This window comes from Lepidochelys kempii, chromosome 19 (genome assembly GCF_965140265.1).
Source record: "Lepidochelys kempii isolate rLepKem1 chromosome 19, rLepKem1.hap2, whole genome shotgun sequence".
Lineage (NCBI taxonomy): Eukaryota > Metazoa > Chordata > Testudines > Cheloniidae > Lepidochelys > Lepidochelys kempii.
Genome location: NC_133274.1, coordinates 18,088,789 through 18,104,666, shown reverse-complemented (window position 1 = coordinate 18,104,666; position 15,878 = coordinate 18,088,789). Strand labels below are relative to the sequence as shown.

At 51.8% G+C, this 15,878-nt stretch overlaps 1 protein-coding gene across 1 annotated transcript; it reads right to left on the bottom strand.

Moving 5' to 3' along the window:
- Nucleotides 1-7,218: 7,218 nt before the first annotated feature.
- SLFNL1 (schlafen like 1) lies at nucleotides 7,219-14,069 on the bottom strand. The gene is made up of 3 exons (XM_073318097.1): nucleotides 13,668-14,069; nucleotides 11,215-11,904; nucleotides 7,219-7,396 (listed from the first exon to the last, which is right to left on the bottom strand). Exons 1-3 carry the CDS (start codon nucleotides 14,067-14,069, stop codon nucleotides 7,265-7,267), a joined length of 1,224 nt encoding a protein of 407 aa, XP_073174198.1. The 3' UTR covers nucleotides 7,219-7,264.
- Between the last annotated feature and the right edge of the window lie 1,809 nt (nucleotides 14,070-15,878).

Below are 15,878 nucleotides of genomic sequence, written 5' to 3'. Positions count from 1 at the left end.
GCATGGCCAGTCTCATCTACCTCAGCACTCAAGGGCTGCAACAGGAAGATAAACCAGTCTGAGAACCTGACTCTGGGCCCAGTTCAAATCGACAGGACTTGTCACTGGAATCAGGGACTAGGGCCTGGTTCTCCAGGCAATGAGGTTTTCCTGAGGGGATTGGACTTTTCTGGTCAGTTTCCCTTTTCAGTAGACTCCATGCATAAGATGCTCCATTGCTGCAGCATTCTTGCTTCCTGCATAGCTGCATTGGGGCTGAATGGAGCTGCTGCTAACCACCTCATGCAGCTTTTGTAGAGCAGCAAAACCCCACATTGTTTAACTTCACCAGTTGCAAAGGGCACCTCTGATCACCCAGTTGTAATGAATGACCATGGCTCCTGTTCAGCTGTGCCCTGCAAAGCTCTCCTCTCAGGGCCTATCAGCCAGGCACAATTAGAAGAAATGGTCCAGGACGCTGTTCCTAATCCCCATTCTCCTGCACACCAGGGATCTGGGCTTTTTAATGACAAGTGGACTGGTTCTTTGTCGCCTGAACAGGGGACAGTGTACTTCCTAGCCCCACACTGGAGTTGTGGGTCAGAGGGCAGAGTACTACCCTGAACCATCCACCCTACTTCTCTAGGGCCTGGGCTTCATGCTCACTGCATGAGATCACGGCTGCAGGCAACTACTCAGCACCTGAGTTGGGCTTGGGGAACTCATGGGTGCCTGAACACTTTGGGGACAGCATTGATCATGTGATCTCAGTCTCTTCTCTCACATACTGATATGCAAAGCTTCAATACTTGACTGATGTTAGTGCGAAACTGCTGTCCTCCTTGCAGCTAACAGCTGTTGTTTGCCTTGTCAGCATGACTTTCAGCCTATTTGTAGGTTTCAGAGTAACAGCCCTGTTAGTCTGTATTCGCAAAAAGAAAAGGAGTACTTGTGGCACCGTAGAGACTAACCAATTTATTTGAGCATAAGCTTTCGAGAGCTACAGCTCACTTCATCGGATGCATGCTGTGGAAAGTGTAGAAGATCTTTTTATACACACAAAGCATGAAAAAATACCTCCCCCCAACCCACTCTCCTGCTGGTAATAGCTTATCTAAAGTGATCACTCTCCTTACAATGTGTATGATGATCAAGTTGGGCCATTTCCAGCGATTACAGACATGAAAGTTGCGATATTACAACAAAAAAACTTCAAATCCAGACTCCAGTGAGAGACTGCTGAATTGGAATTCATTTGCAAATTGGATACAATTAACTTAGGTTACCTTACATAATGACTTAGCCACTCCCAGTCTCTATTCAAGCCTATTTGCCCTTGTTTTTTCCTACCACCCCCCTCCTCAGACATTCTTGTTAAACCCTGGATTTGTGCTGGAAATGGCCCAGCTTGATTATCATACACGTTGTAAGGAGAGTGATCACTTTAGATAAGCTTCAGCGTAACAGCCGTGTTAGTCTGTATTCGCAAAAAGAAAAGGAGGACTTGTGGCACCTTAGAGACTAACCAATTTATTAGAGCATAAGCTTTCGTGAGCTATAAGCTGTTACCAGCAGGAGAGTGGGGTGGGGAGAGGTATTTTTTCATGTTTTGTGTGTATATAATAAGATCTTCTATGCTTTCCACAGTATGCATCTAATGAAGTGAGCTGTAGCTCACAGAAGCTTATGCTCAAATAAATTGGTTAGTCTCTAAGGTGCCACAAGTCCTCCTTTTCTTTTTGCGAACTTATTTGTACTTTCCCTTCTCGTAGGCTTACAAAGTTAGTTTGACATAAGCTGCCTTGCAGGTGCTTATGCTTAAATTTGTCTTCCACTGATGTAAGTGCCCCTTGATGTTGACATAACGACACCACCTCCCTGAGCAGCACTGAACCATGGTTGCTGTACTGAGGTTGTTGCAGCATCAAAGTAAACCCTGCATTAACTATGTCAACCCTGACAGTCCTCCAGCAACTGTCCTACAGTGCCTGATGCTGACCTTTCTGGTCACAATTGTGCACTCCACTGCCCAGAGGTCAGGGAGACCAGAAAACTCCTTCAATCCTTTAAAGCCCTACACATTTTTGAAATGCCTTTTCCTGATTATCTAGCTTAGCAAGCACACTTAGCTGCTCGCTGGTGTTGGCACTCAGCCCCCTGTGTCAACACCCTCCAGCTGCGCTCCAGCTTGGAGCAGGCAGGAGCTGTTGGCTCTCCTGGGCCTGGGGGGAGAAGAGAGGCTGTAGACAGGTGGATGCCTGAGCAGGTTGCACGGCTGATGAAGGAGAAGGGGTGACAGGGATTAGCAGTCACATGAAAACAAAGGAAGTACAACAGGCTTATCAGGAGGCCAGCAGTCAATCCAGTGCCAAGCAGCAGACCTGCTATCACCCTGCCACACCACTGTGGATACCTCTGAGGAGCCCAAGTCCCAGGCCCCTTGAGTGAATAGCAAGGAGAGAAGAGGAGGATGGGGGAAGTGAAAGCAGGGAGTTCAGCTATGCCGAGAGTCAGGGCCTGTTTGAGACTCCACTGCAGTCCTGGCAGTTGAGCCTGGGTGAGCTTCCTTCCTCAGGTAAATGTATTTTCCATTACAATGATGGTTCCTCCAACTTAGCAGGACACAGCTATCTCCTTTTCACTATTTACTTGTACCAGAAAGTGTAGCAGTACGCAGAGAGGTTGTTTTTCATTCCCCTGTACAGTTAGGCAGGGGAAGCTGTGCAGATCAGATTCTTTAGCTACTAGAGCTGTCCCTTGAATCCTCCTGGGAGAGCTCAATAAAACATTCACGGAGGTACTTAGCAAACCTCTCCTGAAGGTTTCTAGGGATGGCAGCCTTATTGCTTCCTCCTCAGTAGGACGTTTCCCACGCCACTTAGAGATAACGTCGGCAGGCCCCATTGCAGTAAACAGTCTAGCAGCATATGTGCCCAGTGGCTTCAGGACACCAGAAGCAGCTGTGCTGTCTGCCTGTGGTCCCTTCAGGAGCGAGAGATCAGCTAGAACCACCGCCTGTGGAAAATGGTGACAGGATTCATTGCCACTGCTCTATCCTCATAGTTCCATCATCTCCCTCGTCCTTTGCGGGCCATGCTTGCAGCTGAGTGACGCCATGCACAAGGGCTCTGAGCAGAAGCATCAGTCAGCATGTCTTGTTGAAACCTTTAGGGGAGCCAGGAAAGAGAGTTCTGAACCTTAACTTTCTCTTTCGGTTGTGACTACGCTGACAATGGTATCGCTGGGTTTTAGCTGTACCTGCTGCCATTGCAGCCTCAAGGGGATCCCCTCCCCACTGTCTGAATGTCGGAGCTAAATAAGGAGAATGAAGAGAACATGGGATGACATGTTCAGGGAGATCCTGCAAACCAGTGCTGCATCAGACTATGCACAGAGAGGGTGGATATTGCAGACTGTGTGGAGGAGGAAAGAGCAGACAGGAGAAAGACCCAGGCATCCCAGCAGGAAAAGGAGAGGGAGATGCACCAGGACATCATGGGGCTTTTCCAGCCACAAATGCAGATACTGCAGACTCTTGTGGACCTACCGGTTCATCAGCCAGGGGCTCACATCCCTTCGCAATCCATGGAGAACTCCAGTATAACACTTCCCTACACCCTTCCCCCTACTATCCCACACGGCACCAGGGAACTGCATCTCTACCCCGACCACTCCACAGCAGGGGACATCAAGGACTACCACAGCTTCACGTACACTGATGTGCGTGTGGCTAAAATGGACATGAATGTTCCTTCCCCTCTAAGATCTGTTCCATACATTAATTAAGGTTTTAAAGTATTTGCTCTTAACTTGCACAGAATTTTTTTAAAGTGTTTGTTCCTCATAAAGGTCTTTCATCTTTATTCGTTCCCAACATGCTGCAGAATGGGCAGCGGGGTCCTGAAGCACCCACTTACTGATGCCTATGCTTTGACACAGCTCACAGGATCAGTGACAAACAGTGTAATAATCATAAATGTACAGCAAGCACCACAAACGTAATAGGTGCATTGTCTGATAGATGGGCTCCAAGCACTGCACCATTCCTCATACTCCCCCAAACTGCCAGGCTAGGTGGAGCACAGTTAGCCATAACACATTGACAGCAAAGCAAGTTTCAAAGCCTCCTTGAGCCGTTGAGCTTTTCTAATAACCCTTGTATTTGGCTGGTCAAACTTAGCTCGACCCCAGCAGAAACTTTTCTGCCTTTGCCACCCATATTTTGCAGGACCCAGCAGGAAGCTGTAACGTCGGGGTATTTTTCTCACTGAGATCCGTTCTCATGAGTAAACAAGGTCGTTGTCCCTTCAATCTACCAAAAGCACATTCAGCTCTCAGTCTTCGCCTGCTGAGCTGGTCCCTGAATCTTTTCTTAGCACGGTCAAGATGGCCAGTGCACGGTTTTGGGAGTAAGGGGTTGGCTGTGTCCTCCAGGCTCACTATTGGCATTTCAACATAACCAATGGTAATCTGCGGTCAAAAGAGAAAGTCCCTGCTTGTAGCTTTCTGAACAGTCCTGTGTCCTTAAAGATTCAAGCATCATGCACCCTCTGAGCCACCAATGTTGATGTCAGTGAAGCGTCCCTGGTGATCCGCCAGTGCTTATGTAACTTTTGAAAGGTAGCCCTTTCCGTTGATGTACTCCGTGGTGAGGTGCTCTGGTGCCAAAATAGGGATAGATGTGCCATCTATCACTCTGTTGCTGTTCAGGACACCATAGCTGCAAATCTGTCCATTATGTCCTGCACATTGCTCAGAATCACAGTCCTGTGCAGCAGGAGACAATTAATGACCTTGCATGACAGCAGCCCCACAGTGGATTTTCCTGCTCCAGAATAATTTCTGATTGGTAACAATCCAGCATTGCAAGTTTCCACCATGCAACTGCTAGTCGCTTCTCCACTGTCAGTGCAGCTCTTATTCTGGTGTCCCTGCACGGGAGACTTGGGGTGTGCTTGGCGCACAGATCCAGGACTGTGGCTTTTTGTATCTGAAAGTTTTGCATCCGCTGCTTCTCATCCCAAACCTACATTATATTGTGATCCCACCAGTCTGTGCTTATTTCTCAGGCCCAGAAGCAGCACCCCCACCCCCTTTTAGCTGCTCCATGAACACCACCAACAATCTAAGTGGTTCTTGCCCTGTCCCATGGCAATCTGACTCCAGGAAATCTTCACATTCCCCAGGGCTCTTGCAGCTCTGCAGATACCAGAGGATCATCATGCTCGTGACAGTAGTGCAGAGCTATGCAGGCTCTGTACTGCTGTCGGAGATCACAGGCAGTAACAAGTCTGATGTGGGTTTGTGGGATTTTCACAATAGATGCAAAAATGATGGGCTAGAGATGGCCTTGTTTTGTGGAGAAAGTTGCAAAACTGAAACTTGACCCCTTGTGCCCAGTCACCCGTGTGATTTGTTTCTGTCCCACCATATGTGGCCAAAACTTCCCAAAAGACAGTGCGTTGGACACGAGCAAGTTGCACACTGGCATACCTACTCATGGTACATTGCACTGTGCTTTGACACAAGTGCTTTTGGTGAGTATGCACAGCACCGTGCAAGGCACCAAGTATATGCCTACGGTGGCTTTATGCCAACATAACTTGCATGGGCAAAAGTTTGTAGGTTAACATGCCCTTCGATACGGCATGTCTCCAGTTCCCTTCAGATGAACAGGAAACTATGACAGTTGCTCAGGCCGAGTTTTGGGCCAAGGCCCCCTGCTTATGGAGCATTCCAGAAGGCTCAGTTTCCAAATCTAAATATGTCCAAGGCCGCAGTGGCAGTGAGAAGGTGGGGGTAAGCCCTGAGCATCGCCAAGGTCCCAAGGCGGTAGGATAGATATTCAGAAAGCAGTGGTACATCTAAATCATAGACTAATCTACCATAATCATAGACAAATCATAGACCTGCTTTATGATAATACCCACTGCTGCATGCCCCCCATACCATGGCCTGTCCTCTTCCAATGTAAAGCCACCTGGTAGGCAATGAGATATGCCCTCCAGGGCATGGATAATTGATGCTGCCCTTCACAAGATGCTTAGGAAGGGAGTAGAGGGTGTTGCAAGAAGAGCACTACCTTTCTTATTTAAAGTACAAATAGAAAGAAAAGCTTAACCTGTACCTTTTAGGTCAGACACCCCCAAGACTCAAAACAGGCATGGCCTTGCTTCTTATACACAATCATTACTCAAGCTGGAGTGGCTGCACAGTAAGTACCACCATGCTGGATCAGACCAAAGGTCCATCTAGCCCCGTATCCTGCCTTCTGACGGTGGCCAATGCCAGGAGCCCCAGAGGGAATGAACAGAACAGGGAATCCTCAAGTGATCTACTCCTGTTGCCCATTCCCAGCTTCTGGGAAACAGAGACTAGGGACACCATCCCTGCCCATCCTGGCTAATAACCACTTATGGAGCTATCCTCCATGAATTTATCTAGTTCTTGTTTGAACCTTCACAACATCCTCTGGCAAGGAGTTCCACAGGTTGACTGTGCGTTGTGTGAAGAAATACTTCCTTTTGTTTGTTTTAAACCTGCTGCCTATTAATTTCATTTGGTGACCCCTACTTCATGTGTTATGAGAAGGAGTAAATAATACTTCCTTATTTACTTTCTCCACACCAGTCATGATTTTATAGACCTCTATCACATCCCCCTCATTCGTCTCTTTTCCAAGCTGAAATGTCCCAGTCTTATTAATCACTCCTCATACAAAAGCTGTCCCATACCCCTAATCATTTTTGTTGCCCTTTTCTGAACCTTTTCGAGTTCCAATATATCTTTTTTTGAGATGGGGCAACCACATCTGCACACAGTTGCCAGTTTGGATGAGGAACACACACTATCTCTGGGGTCTCAGCACTTCCTTAGTTGGCTAAATTAAGTTGCCAGGTTTTGAAAACATTTCTCCCCTGGACTGAGACTGTCTCAGTTTCCACCTGATTTCACAAGGGAAATACTGTTCATAGTCTCTGGGGTTTTGTAACTTCATGGGCAGAGCGATCAGTGATGCAGAGGTTCCCAATGGCATAAAGTCCAGCTAGTCAGAGCTGGAGTCAAACTCACAACAAATACGCTATGTTACAGCCGTCAGCTGCAGGGCGGCATGCTGCCCAGAGATGAACAAGGCAAGCCTTACCCTGGAGTTACTCGGCCAGTGCGCTATATTGCAATGAATTTACTTTCAAAATCTATACAAATATAAATGAACTGATTCCTTTTCCTTACTACTTTTCCCCTGGCTCCAGTCGTGCTGCTCCCGCTCCTGCTCTGTTGTGACTCACAGGATGGTGCAGAATCTAGATTTGGGATTCCAGCTCCGCTGCTGGTTGATTTGTTGCTGCAGGCTCTCCTTCTCCTTCATCAAACTCTCTATCCGCTCTTCCAGCTTCCTCACTTCTCCTGTCCATTTCTGGGGAGGTACAACCGCACAGTCACTCTGTCTGAGAGCCATGGGCACAGCAGCTACGGGCTAGATTCAGAAAGGGATTGAAGTACCTGACTGCTTCTTTAGGTGCTGAAGTCCAACATTTAGGTACCTCTGCCATTCACAAAATTACCATTCAGCTGCCACCTAACCCTTAAGTTTCTCCTGGTGGACATGTGCAGTGCTAGCTAATTAACAAGCTGGTCTGAGCCCTAGGTCACGCCTAATCCTCAGTGCGCTTCTCACACGAGCTTGCATGCAGGGCCTGATGTGAGAGTTGTGCTGTGAGCATGGCTAGCCTGCACAAAAGGCAGCCAGGGGAAAGAGCAGGTGTGTGCCTCTGTCCACCTGGCCCCCGGGCTACCCACTAGCCCACTTACCTGGGCTGTGGGATAGCCAGCTTTGAATCCCTATGCTGCCTGCTTTGGCGTCCTCACTACTAGGCTGTTGGGGGGTGGGTCTCTCTCCCCTATTGAGGCTGTTCCACTGTGTATAACTAATAAATGGTCATTGGAGCGAGGACATGAACCTGACTCTCCCACCTCCATGCCCAACCCAGGGGGCTAGTGGCTGTGAGGGGGTCACTTGTTTTTCCCAAGAAAGGGCTGACCTGGCTCAGGCACCTACCTCCAGGAGAGGGTATATGGCTGAGAACCCTCTGCAGAGACAGGCACCCTGCCCTGCTTGTCAGGTGCCTAAGACCCAGATCAAGGGGAGTTAGGCACCTAAGTACATTTGTGGAGCTGAGCCCTAAGCCTTGCCCCTTTCCTCAGCATTTCGTTCCTGGCTAGCTTAGGCAGATCCTGGGCTGGCTTTTGTGAATCCCTCTCTTAGGCCCTACGCTCCCTATGCACTGCATGGGGAAGTATGGGGTCTACCTTGGAGCTGTGAATTCCACTGGATGGCAGGGCACCCAGGAGTTAACCTTGTCACACACAGTATTACAATGTCTGCATCCCCTTTGTGAATCTCGCCCTAACTCCCTTGCCACATCCATGGGCTCATTCACTGCATGGTGAACACCTGAGAGCGAAGCCGCTACTCTGCAGGTTCATTACAGCTGAGATTCTAGCAGGTGACTTGCCAGGTTTGGGTGTAGTGTTAACCAGCCTACACCAGCACTTATAAAAGCAGGGAGCAAGGCTACAAGAGCTTTTGAGGAAAGAAAAAAAACAAGACCCCAGCCACTTCTGCCTATAGGATAGGGATTGCTTTTTGCAGACACGGAGCCCCTCCCTTCTGTATGTGGGCAAACAGTGCATCTGTGACTTGTTTTATTTGTCCCTATGTGATAAAAATAATAGCCTTGAACTAAACATGACAGCACAAAAAGAAAGGTAGAGGGACGGCATGGATCCAAAGCAAAATATCAGCCTACACAGCTTAAAATGAGGCTAGTGCCTCCCTGCAATCAGAGCAGCCTGCTAGGGAGGTAGAGTGCAATCACCCAGCTTAGAATTCAGCCAGGACACCTGGCAAAAGCACGTGCAAACATGCCAGTGTTTGTGACGGCCACACCACTACCCTTGCCTGGTGTGTGTGAAAAGCCCTTGCCTGTGCTGGAGCCTTGAGTCAGGGGGAGCAGTGAAGAAAGCTGGTGGTACAAAAACCTTAAAAGAAGATGAAGGTGACTCTCTTGCTAATGATGAGAGTAAATTTCTGGAGGGGTTGGGGGAATCTACATTATAGAGCACTCCTCTCCCAGCTCTTCGGATGGGAAATGACACAGCCCCTTAGAGGCAGGCTAGAGAGACCCAGCAAGGGCAGTGCCTTTGACATGAGATTAAAAGAGCAGTGGCACACAGGGCAAGGAAATGGCTAAGGAGATTCAGACAACGGTCAGCACACAGGACATCTGAACACTGGAGCGATAAGGGAAGGGGCCTGGGGAGCGAGTGATGACGGGGCAATGGGTAGGTCCCAGAACCAGCCAGGGCAGGATGAGGGGGGAAAGAAGGCAGGCACATCTGAACTGAATTTGCAGATGGCTGGAGCAGGCTTTGGGGGTGACATGGCCTGGGTGATCCATTCTTTCTGCAGGCTACAGCAATAACCCGCATCCTGCATATGGGCCAGCAGTAGCCCTAACCCAGGCCTAACCCCAACCCTTCCTCTCATCCTAGGGGTAGACCAAGCAGTAACCCTAAACCTAGCACTAGGCCTAATGCTAACCCTAAAGCTAGGCTGAGAGGTGACCCTAACACCAGCCCTAGCCCGGTGCCTAGGCTGAATGCTTTCTCTAACAATAACCTTCATATAGGTTTAAATTTAACCCTAATGCTAATCCTGGGTGTTGGGTGACCACTGTTCCTTACTCTAACCCTAACCTAGTCCTAACTTTAACCCTAAACCAACACGTGACCCTAACACGAGACCTAGGCCAAGCAGTACCACTCCCTCTACCCTGAACAGTCACCCTAACCTAACCCTAAAACTAGACATACGCTGGAAAGTAACCCTATTCCCAAACCTAGCCACAGGCATAGGCCAAGCAATAACCCCAAACCTAACCCTAACCCTAATCTGTGCCTACTCTTAAACCAGGTTTAGGTGTAAGCCAAGCAGTAACTCTAAAGATATTCCTAACCCTAAATCTAGACCGAGAAGTAACCCGAACCTAAAAGTTTACAATAACACTGCATACACTGAGCAGTAACACGCTAACTCTCACCCGAGAAGTAACCCTAATTTGGGCCTAACTTTAACCCTAAGCCTAGGCAGAGCAGTAACCTCACCTGATGTAAAGTATCCCCAGCCCTAATTGCAACTTAGGCCAAAACCTAAACCTAGCCTGAGCCTTAACCATAAAGTTACAGTCAACCTAACGCCAACCCGATCCCTGACCCTAACCCAGCCCTAGGCCTTAGCGAATCTGCCATATTTCACCTCAGAGGTGGCTGGATTTCAGCGGTGCGGGAAGCAACTGTACTATAGGTAAGTAAAGACTGGAATATGTAGTTACATTTTACAGGTTAAATTAATAATACTATAATAATTCAAGATCATTATCATTGTATCCATTCACAAGAAATGGCACCAAACCAGAACTCTGTGATGGACAACTTTGCCAAATGAAGAGTGATCATTTTATCTTCTAATCAAAATGTGTTAGGCACTTTGGTGGAAGTGGGGAGATGGCTACGTTTTCTGGAGCTACTTTAAACAATGATTTCTTGGAGTCTCAGCGTTATTTTCCACTGTGTGTATTTTTGCTCCTAACCCTTCTGTGAAATTGTGGTGTTTAGGAATTGGGTGGCATCTAATGGTGCTCACTGTCTCCTGTCTCGGAAACCACCAGGACCTTGAAGATCAGCAGTGTGTATCTGTAGCTGGGCTAGCTGGCCAGGGCTAGTTAATAACCACGGTTGTCTGGACCCCGCTGTGCCCATGCAGGTCCTTTACACGACACATGTGCTGTAAGGGCCAGAGACAACAAACATGGACAAATACAAGGGACAAAGTGGGTATCGGAAAGCACTGTGACCAAGTCTTCTGAAAGCCAGTGAGGGAAGGAATGTACGTAGACAGAGAGACAGACAAAGAAAGGGTCTGCGGATCAAACCATCTCCCCATGGCTTTGCCTAGGGCCTGTTGGTGAGAGCCGAGCCACAGACGGGTGGAATTCAGCCTTGCACTGACTCTGCTCAGGGGTGAATCCCCCCTTGGATCCCTTCGGCATGGGGGGCTGCAGTTCCCCCTGTGGGGCAGGCTGCAACAGCATCGCTGGGTGCAGCTCAGGTTCACCCTGTAGTTAGCAGCCGTTTGCTGCCTTGCTGTATTAGCGGCCCTTGCATGCCAGTTACCTGCCTGCACCACTCCTGGATGGCGCTCCCTGAGAGTGGTCCCTGGATGCTGCCGTCCCGGCGCAGGTACACTTCTCCCTGGTCTGTTTCATAAAGCAGCAGCTCTCCCTGCTGTCTGGGCAGATGAACGCTTAGCCGGATCACCTTCAGGAAGATACCGGTGTCTTCTGCTTTGACCACAGGGATGAAGGTCAGGGTGTAGGCGTCAGGGAACACCTGCGGCTTGAACCCTTTCAGAAGGGAGTCGATGAGCAGGCGGATGCGGTCCTCCTCTTTGTGACCACACCTGACCCCATTCACGAAGCCGTTGTCCTCCACCCCCACGAAGAGGCTGCCCCCTTCGCTGTTGAGGAAGGCACACACATACTTCCGGACGTGGTGTTTGAGGGTCACGCTCAGGTATTCCCCCCCACCCCGCTTGAACTCCACGTTCCTGGTCTCACTCCCCATGAAGGCTCCATAGAACAAGCGCTCCTGGCCCACGATCTCCCGCCGAACAATGGCGCTGTCTGACCTGGTGCCGCTAAGAAACGCTGCCGGCCGCTCCGCCAGCTTCTGGGCTGGAGGGGGGCCCTTCCAACAAGGGCTGGGTTGGGCTTCCTCGGACCCCCGCAGCCTGCTCTTGCCAGCCTGCAAACGCCCCAGCACGGGAGACTCTGGGGTGCTGGCTCCAGTCACCTCTGTGTCACTCTGTGCAGAGGCAGAAAGAGTAAACGACACATGCATGCAGAGACAGATATGGAGACAGCGCAGCGTGGGGGCAACACAGACGACTGCAGCCAGCGTTATAACAACAGCACAAGGGCCCTCGTCATAATAATATTCAGGCTTTAAAGCACATGGGCCCTTTTATTTAATTGCAGTCCGGCTGCAACAAGTGACTATACTCAGATCTGCCCCCTGTGAGAATCACCAGCTGAGCTGCAGGCTTCTTACTCCCGTCAGAGCAGCCCAGTGACAGGCGAGGGCGCTAGAGCCTATTGCGTCTCGTGCAGCATCCCCAGAACCATTTACTTCATTCTCCCCTTGTCCCTGGGCAAACCCATTGAAGGCCTGGGTGTTCCATACAGCGTCTTTGTAACTGGTGCTGATGTGTGAGGAGGAAAAGAGCCCAGCCTGACTCTCAGGTCCTGGGGGAGCTGGCAGCGCTGGCAGTTCGACAGCTCGTCTTTTTAGCAGTAGACTGAGCATGCCTGAGCTGGAGTCATGGAGAAAAACCAAGTATGGAGCCCATGATGCCATTCTCAGTCACATGTCAGAGCAGAACTGCAAATTACTATCCTGGATGCAGGAACCGTGAAATTCTCTGGCCTGTGTTCTGCAGGGAGTCAGGCTGCATGAACATAGTACTACCCACTGGCCTTAAAAATCAACAAAATTCTGCCCTGAAATTAATGGGGATGCCCATTGTGTAAGTCAGTCCACGTCACACAGTCCTATCTCCCTGGACACTGCCAGGTCCTTCCCTGTAGCACGTTTTCCAGTGCACTGGTTACTTGACTGCTCCTGCCAATTTCTCTGGGATCTGAGAGTCAAGCTGGACTCTTTCCTTCCCGCACATTATCATCTGTGTTAAAGGTTCCACGGGGCCAAATTATATCCTTGGTAGCACAGGGACAACCCTCATTGTCTCCTAATCATGCCCCTAGAGACACAGCCCCAGGGCCTTGGCTGGACTTGCCCAAGTTGAACGGATTGGAACATGCAAACAGTTCTGTTGATGGTGCACAAGAAGGAACGGACTCCAGCTGGTCTCTTTTAGCCGTGCTGTCTCCTCGATGCTAATGGGAGGGGGAATGTAGTAACAACTTAGTGATTAAAAAAAGGTCAGCAGCTCTGGCTCTGTCTATGCAGAGGGGGTGAATCCCCCCTCCCTCGGGCAGGGGGCAGCACAAGGCACAGCGCAGTCCCTTAACGGGGGTTAAGAGGGATTAGGTGGCACAAGGACCTCGAGCAGAGGGGTGGATGTCACCTTTGACTGCACTGTATCTCGGCGTGTCCTATCTCAGCGCATCTCCTAGACACGATGGTTAGGAGAGAAGCTATCCCAGGGTGGATGACCTCACGAGCTGGCCAGACGGGGAACCCAGCGCGGGGGTCGATGGGGAAGCTCTGCCCCATTCCAGGGCCAAGCCAGGAAGGCGGCATTGCTGCAGAGCAAACCATGGGGCCCAGTAATCCTGCTTCTTAGAAGCTCACACGCCTGCTCTAGCCCATGGGATGAGGTAGCTCATCTCTTGGAAGGGGGGAGTAACGAAGCGCCCAGCCTTCGGATGGAAGTGCTGCTGGGGCTTAGGTCTCCTGGGTGGGAACTCCCCCTTGTCCTGCTGCCCTGGTGATCTCAGTACCAAGAGGCAGCATGTCCAGCCCTGTCCAGCCCGCCCCACTGGCCTTCGCTATCACACTGCTAGTGTAGTGCATTGTGCCTGTCCCGGCACAATGCCTGGGCCTACCTCTTGGCACTCCTTAGCGCTGGGCAAGGCTCTCTTGCCTTCCTCCACCACCAGGGTTTTCCCTTTCATCACTAGCTCCCTGAGGAGACGTTGCTCCATGTCCGAGGCAACCTGGAGCTGCTTCAGGACGTTCTCCAGGCTCAGCTCAGTGGCCACCTGCACCAAGGCGTAGGCTCGTCTCGGTTTCTTCACCACTTCTATGTCGTGCCGCTGCAGGGGGAGGCTGGCGGTGCCCAGAATGTCCTTCAGCATGCTGCAGAGAACCTCTTGCGAGTACTTGGGGTTCAGGTTCCTAATACACAGTGTGTAGACGTGAGTCGGGCACGGGAGCGCCTCCTCCACAGGCCCTGCCCGTGGCTCCCCTGCTGTCTGTTCCGTAGTCTCCTCCGGTGAATCATCCATTGCTCAGAGCCCCCTCCAGCCCCCTGGTCCCTGTCTCCAGCCGTAACGGTGCTCCAGTTTCAGTGGTTCAGGCATCAAGACTAGAGTGGCTCTTTTCCATCGTGCTGCCTCTGTGCTTTGCTGCTGGCCTGTGGAGCGCCATGATAAACCCAAAGGCACCTTTCCGCCTGCAGGAGCCTGTTGCGGCTGCAGCCCCTGCACAATGTTATATTCTGCACGGAACGAGCCAGGGAGAGAGCAGATCCTTCAGTTCAGCCCTCGACTGCATAGCTAGGCCCAGAGATTCCTTGTTGCTGGCCCTGGAGTAGAGCCAGTGTGGGGTGGGGGAGTGTCACCCACAGCGTTAGCAGCAGGGTCCAGACAATCGCCTGCAAACCTGCAAAATAGGAGCAAGTCAGTGCAGAGCTGCTGGCAAACGGGCCAGCACTGATCTGTGCAGCGTTGCGCCTTCGGTCTCATCAAAGGGAGAAAGCCCAATGCCCAGGCCTCTGTCGTGCAAGAGCGCCCAGGAGAACATGCAGCCCCCAGGTGTTTCACTCCTACCTGGTCAGTGCACTGAGGCGATGGGGAGGAGTCGAGGGCTGCTAGGAGGAGGCTGAGGATGGCAGGCTGGGCTCCTGCCTGTCCAATTGCCCTGGCAGCATAGCGCCCTCTTCCCCGCCCCAGGGAGTGCAACGGGCAGGGACAGAGGCAGCGTGGCACAGAGCTCCCCAGGAGCCTGGCAGCGCCCTGCTCCTGCCTGTAGGCTGCCCAAACGCCTCATCCCAAGACCCTGCCATGCCCCACCCTGCGTGCGCACAGGGGGCTGGCTCCCCAAGCCTGCCATGGCATGAGCACAGCAGTGACCGGCACAGCCGCTGCCCTGGGCACCACATGCCCTGGCCTGTGTCGAGCGGACAGTGCTTGGGATGGAGAACAAATTCAGCTTAGTGTATCCCCTCTGCCTCCCCACACCCGTTCCCCTTTGCTGGGTCCCTGGGGTTCCCTCTGACCCCCAGGTGTGGGCCTTCCATCTCCTCCTTCCCAACTGCTCTCTCCCCTGTCGTGACGCCCACTCTCCTCCTCACGCCCCTGGCGCTGGGTCCCCCGTCCTGTCCCCCGCTCCACTCAACACTCCAGTCCTGCTGCTGCCCTCACTGACCCCTCACCCTGGGGCGGGAATCCCACTGCGGGAGGGGCTCTGTGATACCAGGAACTTCAGGGAGCGCGACCCCAGCCCCCCATGCTCTGCTGGCCCTGCCACTTTCACGGGCCACAGACCAAAACCCCTCAGCAGTGCCCTCGGGAGCGTGACCCCGACTCCCTCGTGGTGAGGGCCCCGCAGGCTGAACGGGCCAGGCAGGCTGGGCTCAGGGCCAGCCTGATTCCTGATGGGAGGGCACAGGTCTGAGGTTTGCAGGGGGTGGCAGAGTGAGGCTGCCGGCCTGGCGCAGGGCAGTGCCAGGGCCTAGGGGAGTCTGTGGGGTTGTGGAGCTGGAGGGCCCAGCAGAGGCAGGGGAGGAGCAGTTTGCCTGGCTCCCCTCTCTGAGGATGAAACATCCTGGGGGTCCTTACGGGTCACAGCAGCCCTTCTCTCTGTCCCCAGTGTGCGAGGTCCATGGGTGTGGGAGAGGGGCTGCTCCAGGACCATGCCGCCAGCGCACTGGCTGATGGGCACCCCAGAGGAGCTGCTGCCGGTGTGTGTGTACGCAGAACCCTCCCTTGTGCCCTGGGCTGGGCCCCACTGGAGCAGAGGACAACATCAGAAGAAAGGCCCCTGCCCCTGGTTCACTGCCAGGTGCGCACACGGACTGTGGTGAGATTGACGGC

What these genes read in the sequence shown, in the direction of transcription:
- SLFNL1 (XM_073318097.1), bottom strand. Translation starts at nt 14,069, where the DNA reads ATGGATGATTCACCGGAGGAGACTACGGAACAGACAGCAGGGGAGCCA. An exon ending in GCGCTAAGGAGTGCCAAGAG is followed by an intron (nt 11,905 to 13,667) that starts GTAGGCCCAGGC and finishes GCCTCTGCACAG; the next exon opens with AGTGACACAGAGGTGACTGG. An exon ending in TCCAGGAGTGGTGCAGGCAG is followed by an intron (nt 7,397 to 11,214) that starts GTAACTGGCATG and finishes GTACCTCCCCAG; the next exon opens with AAATGGACAGGAGAAGTGAG.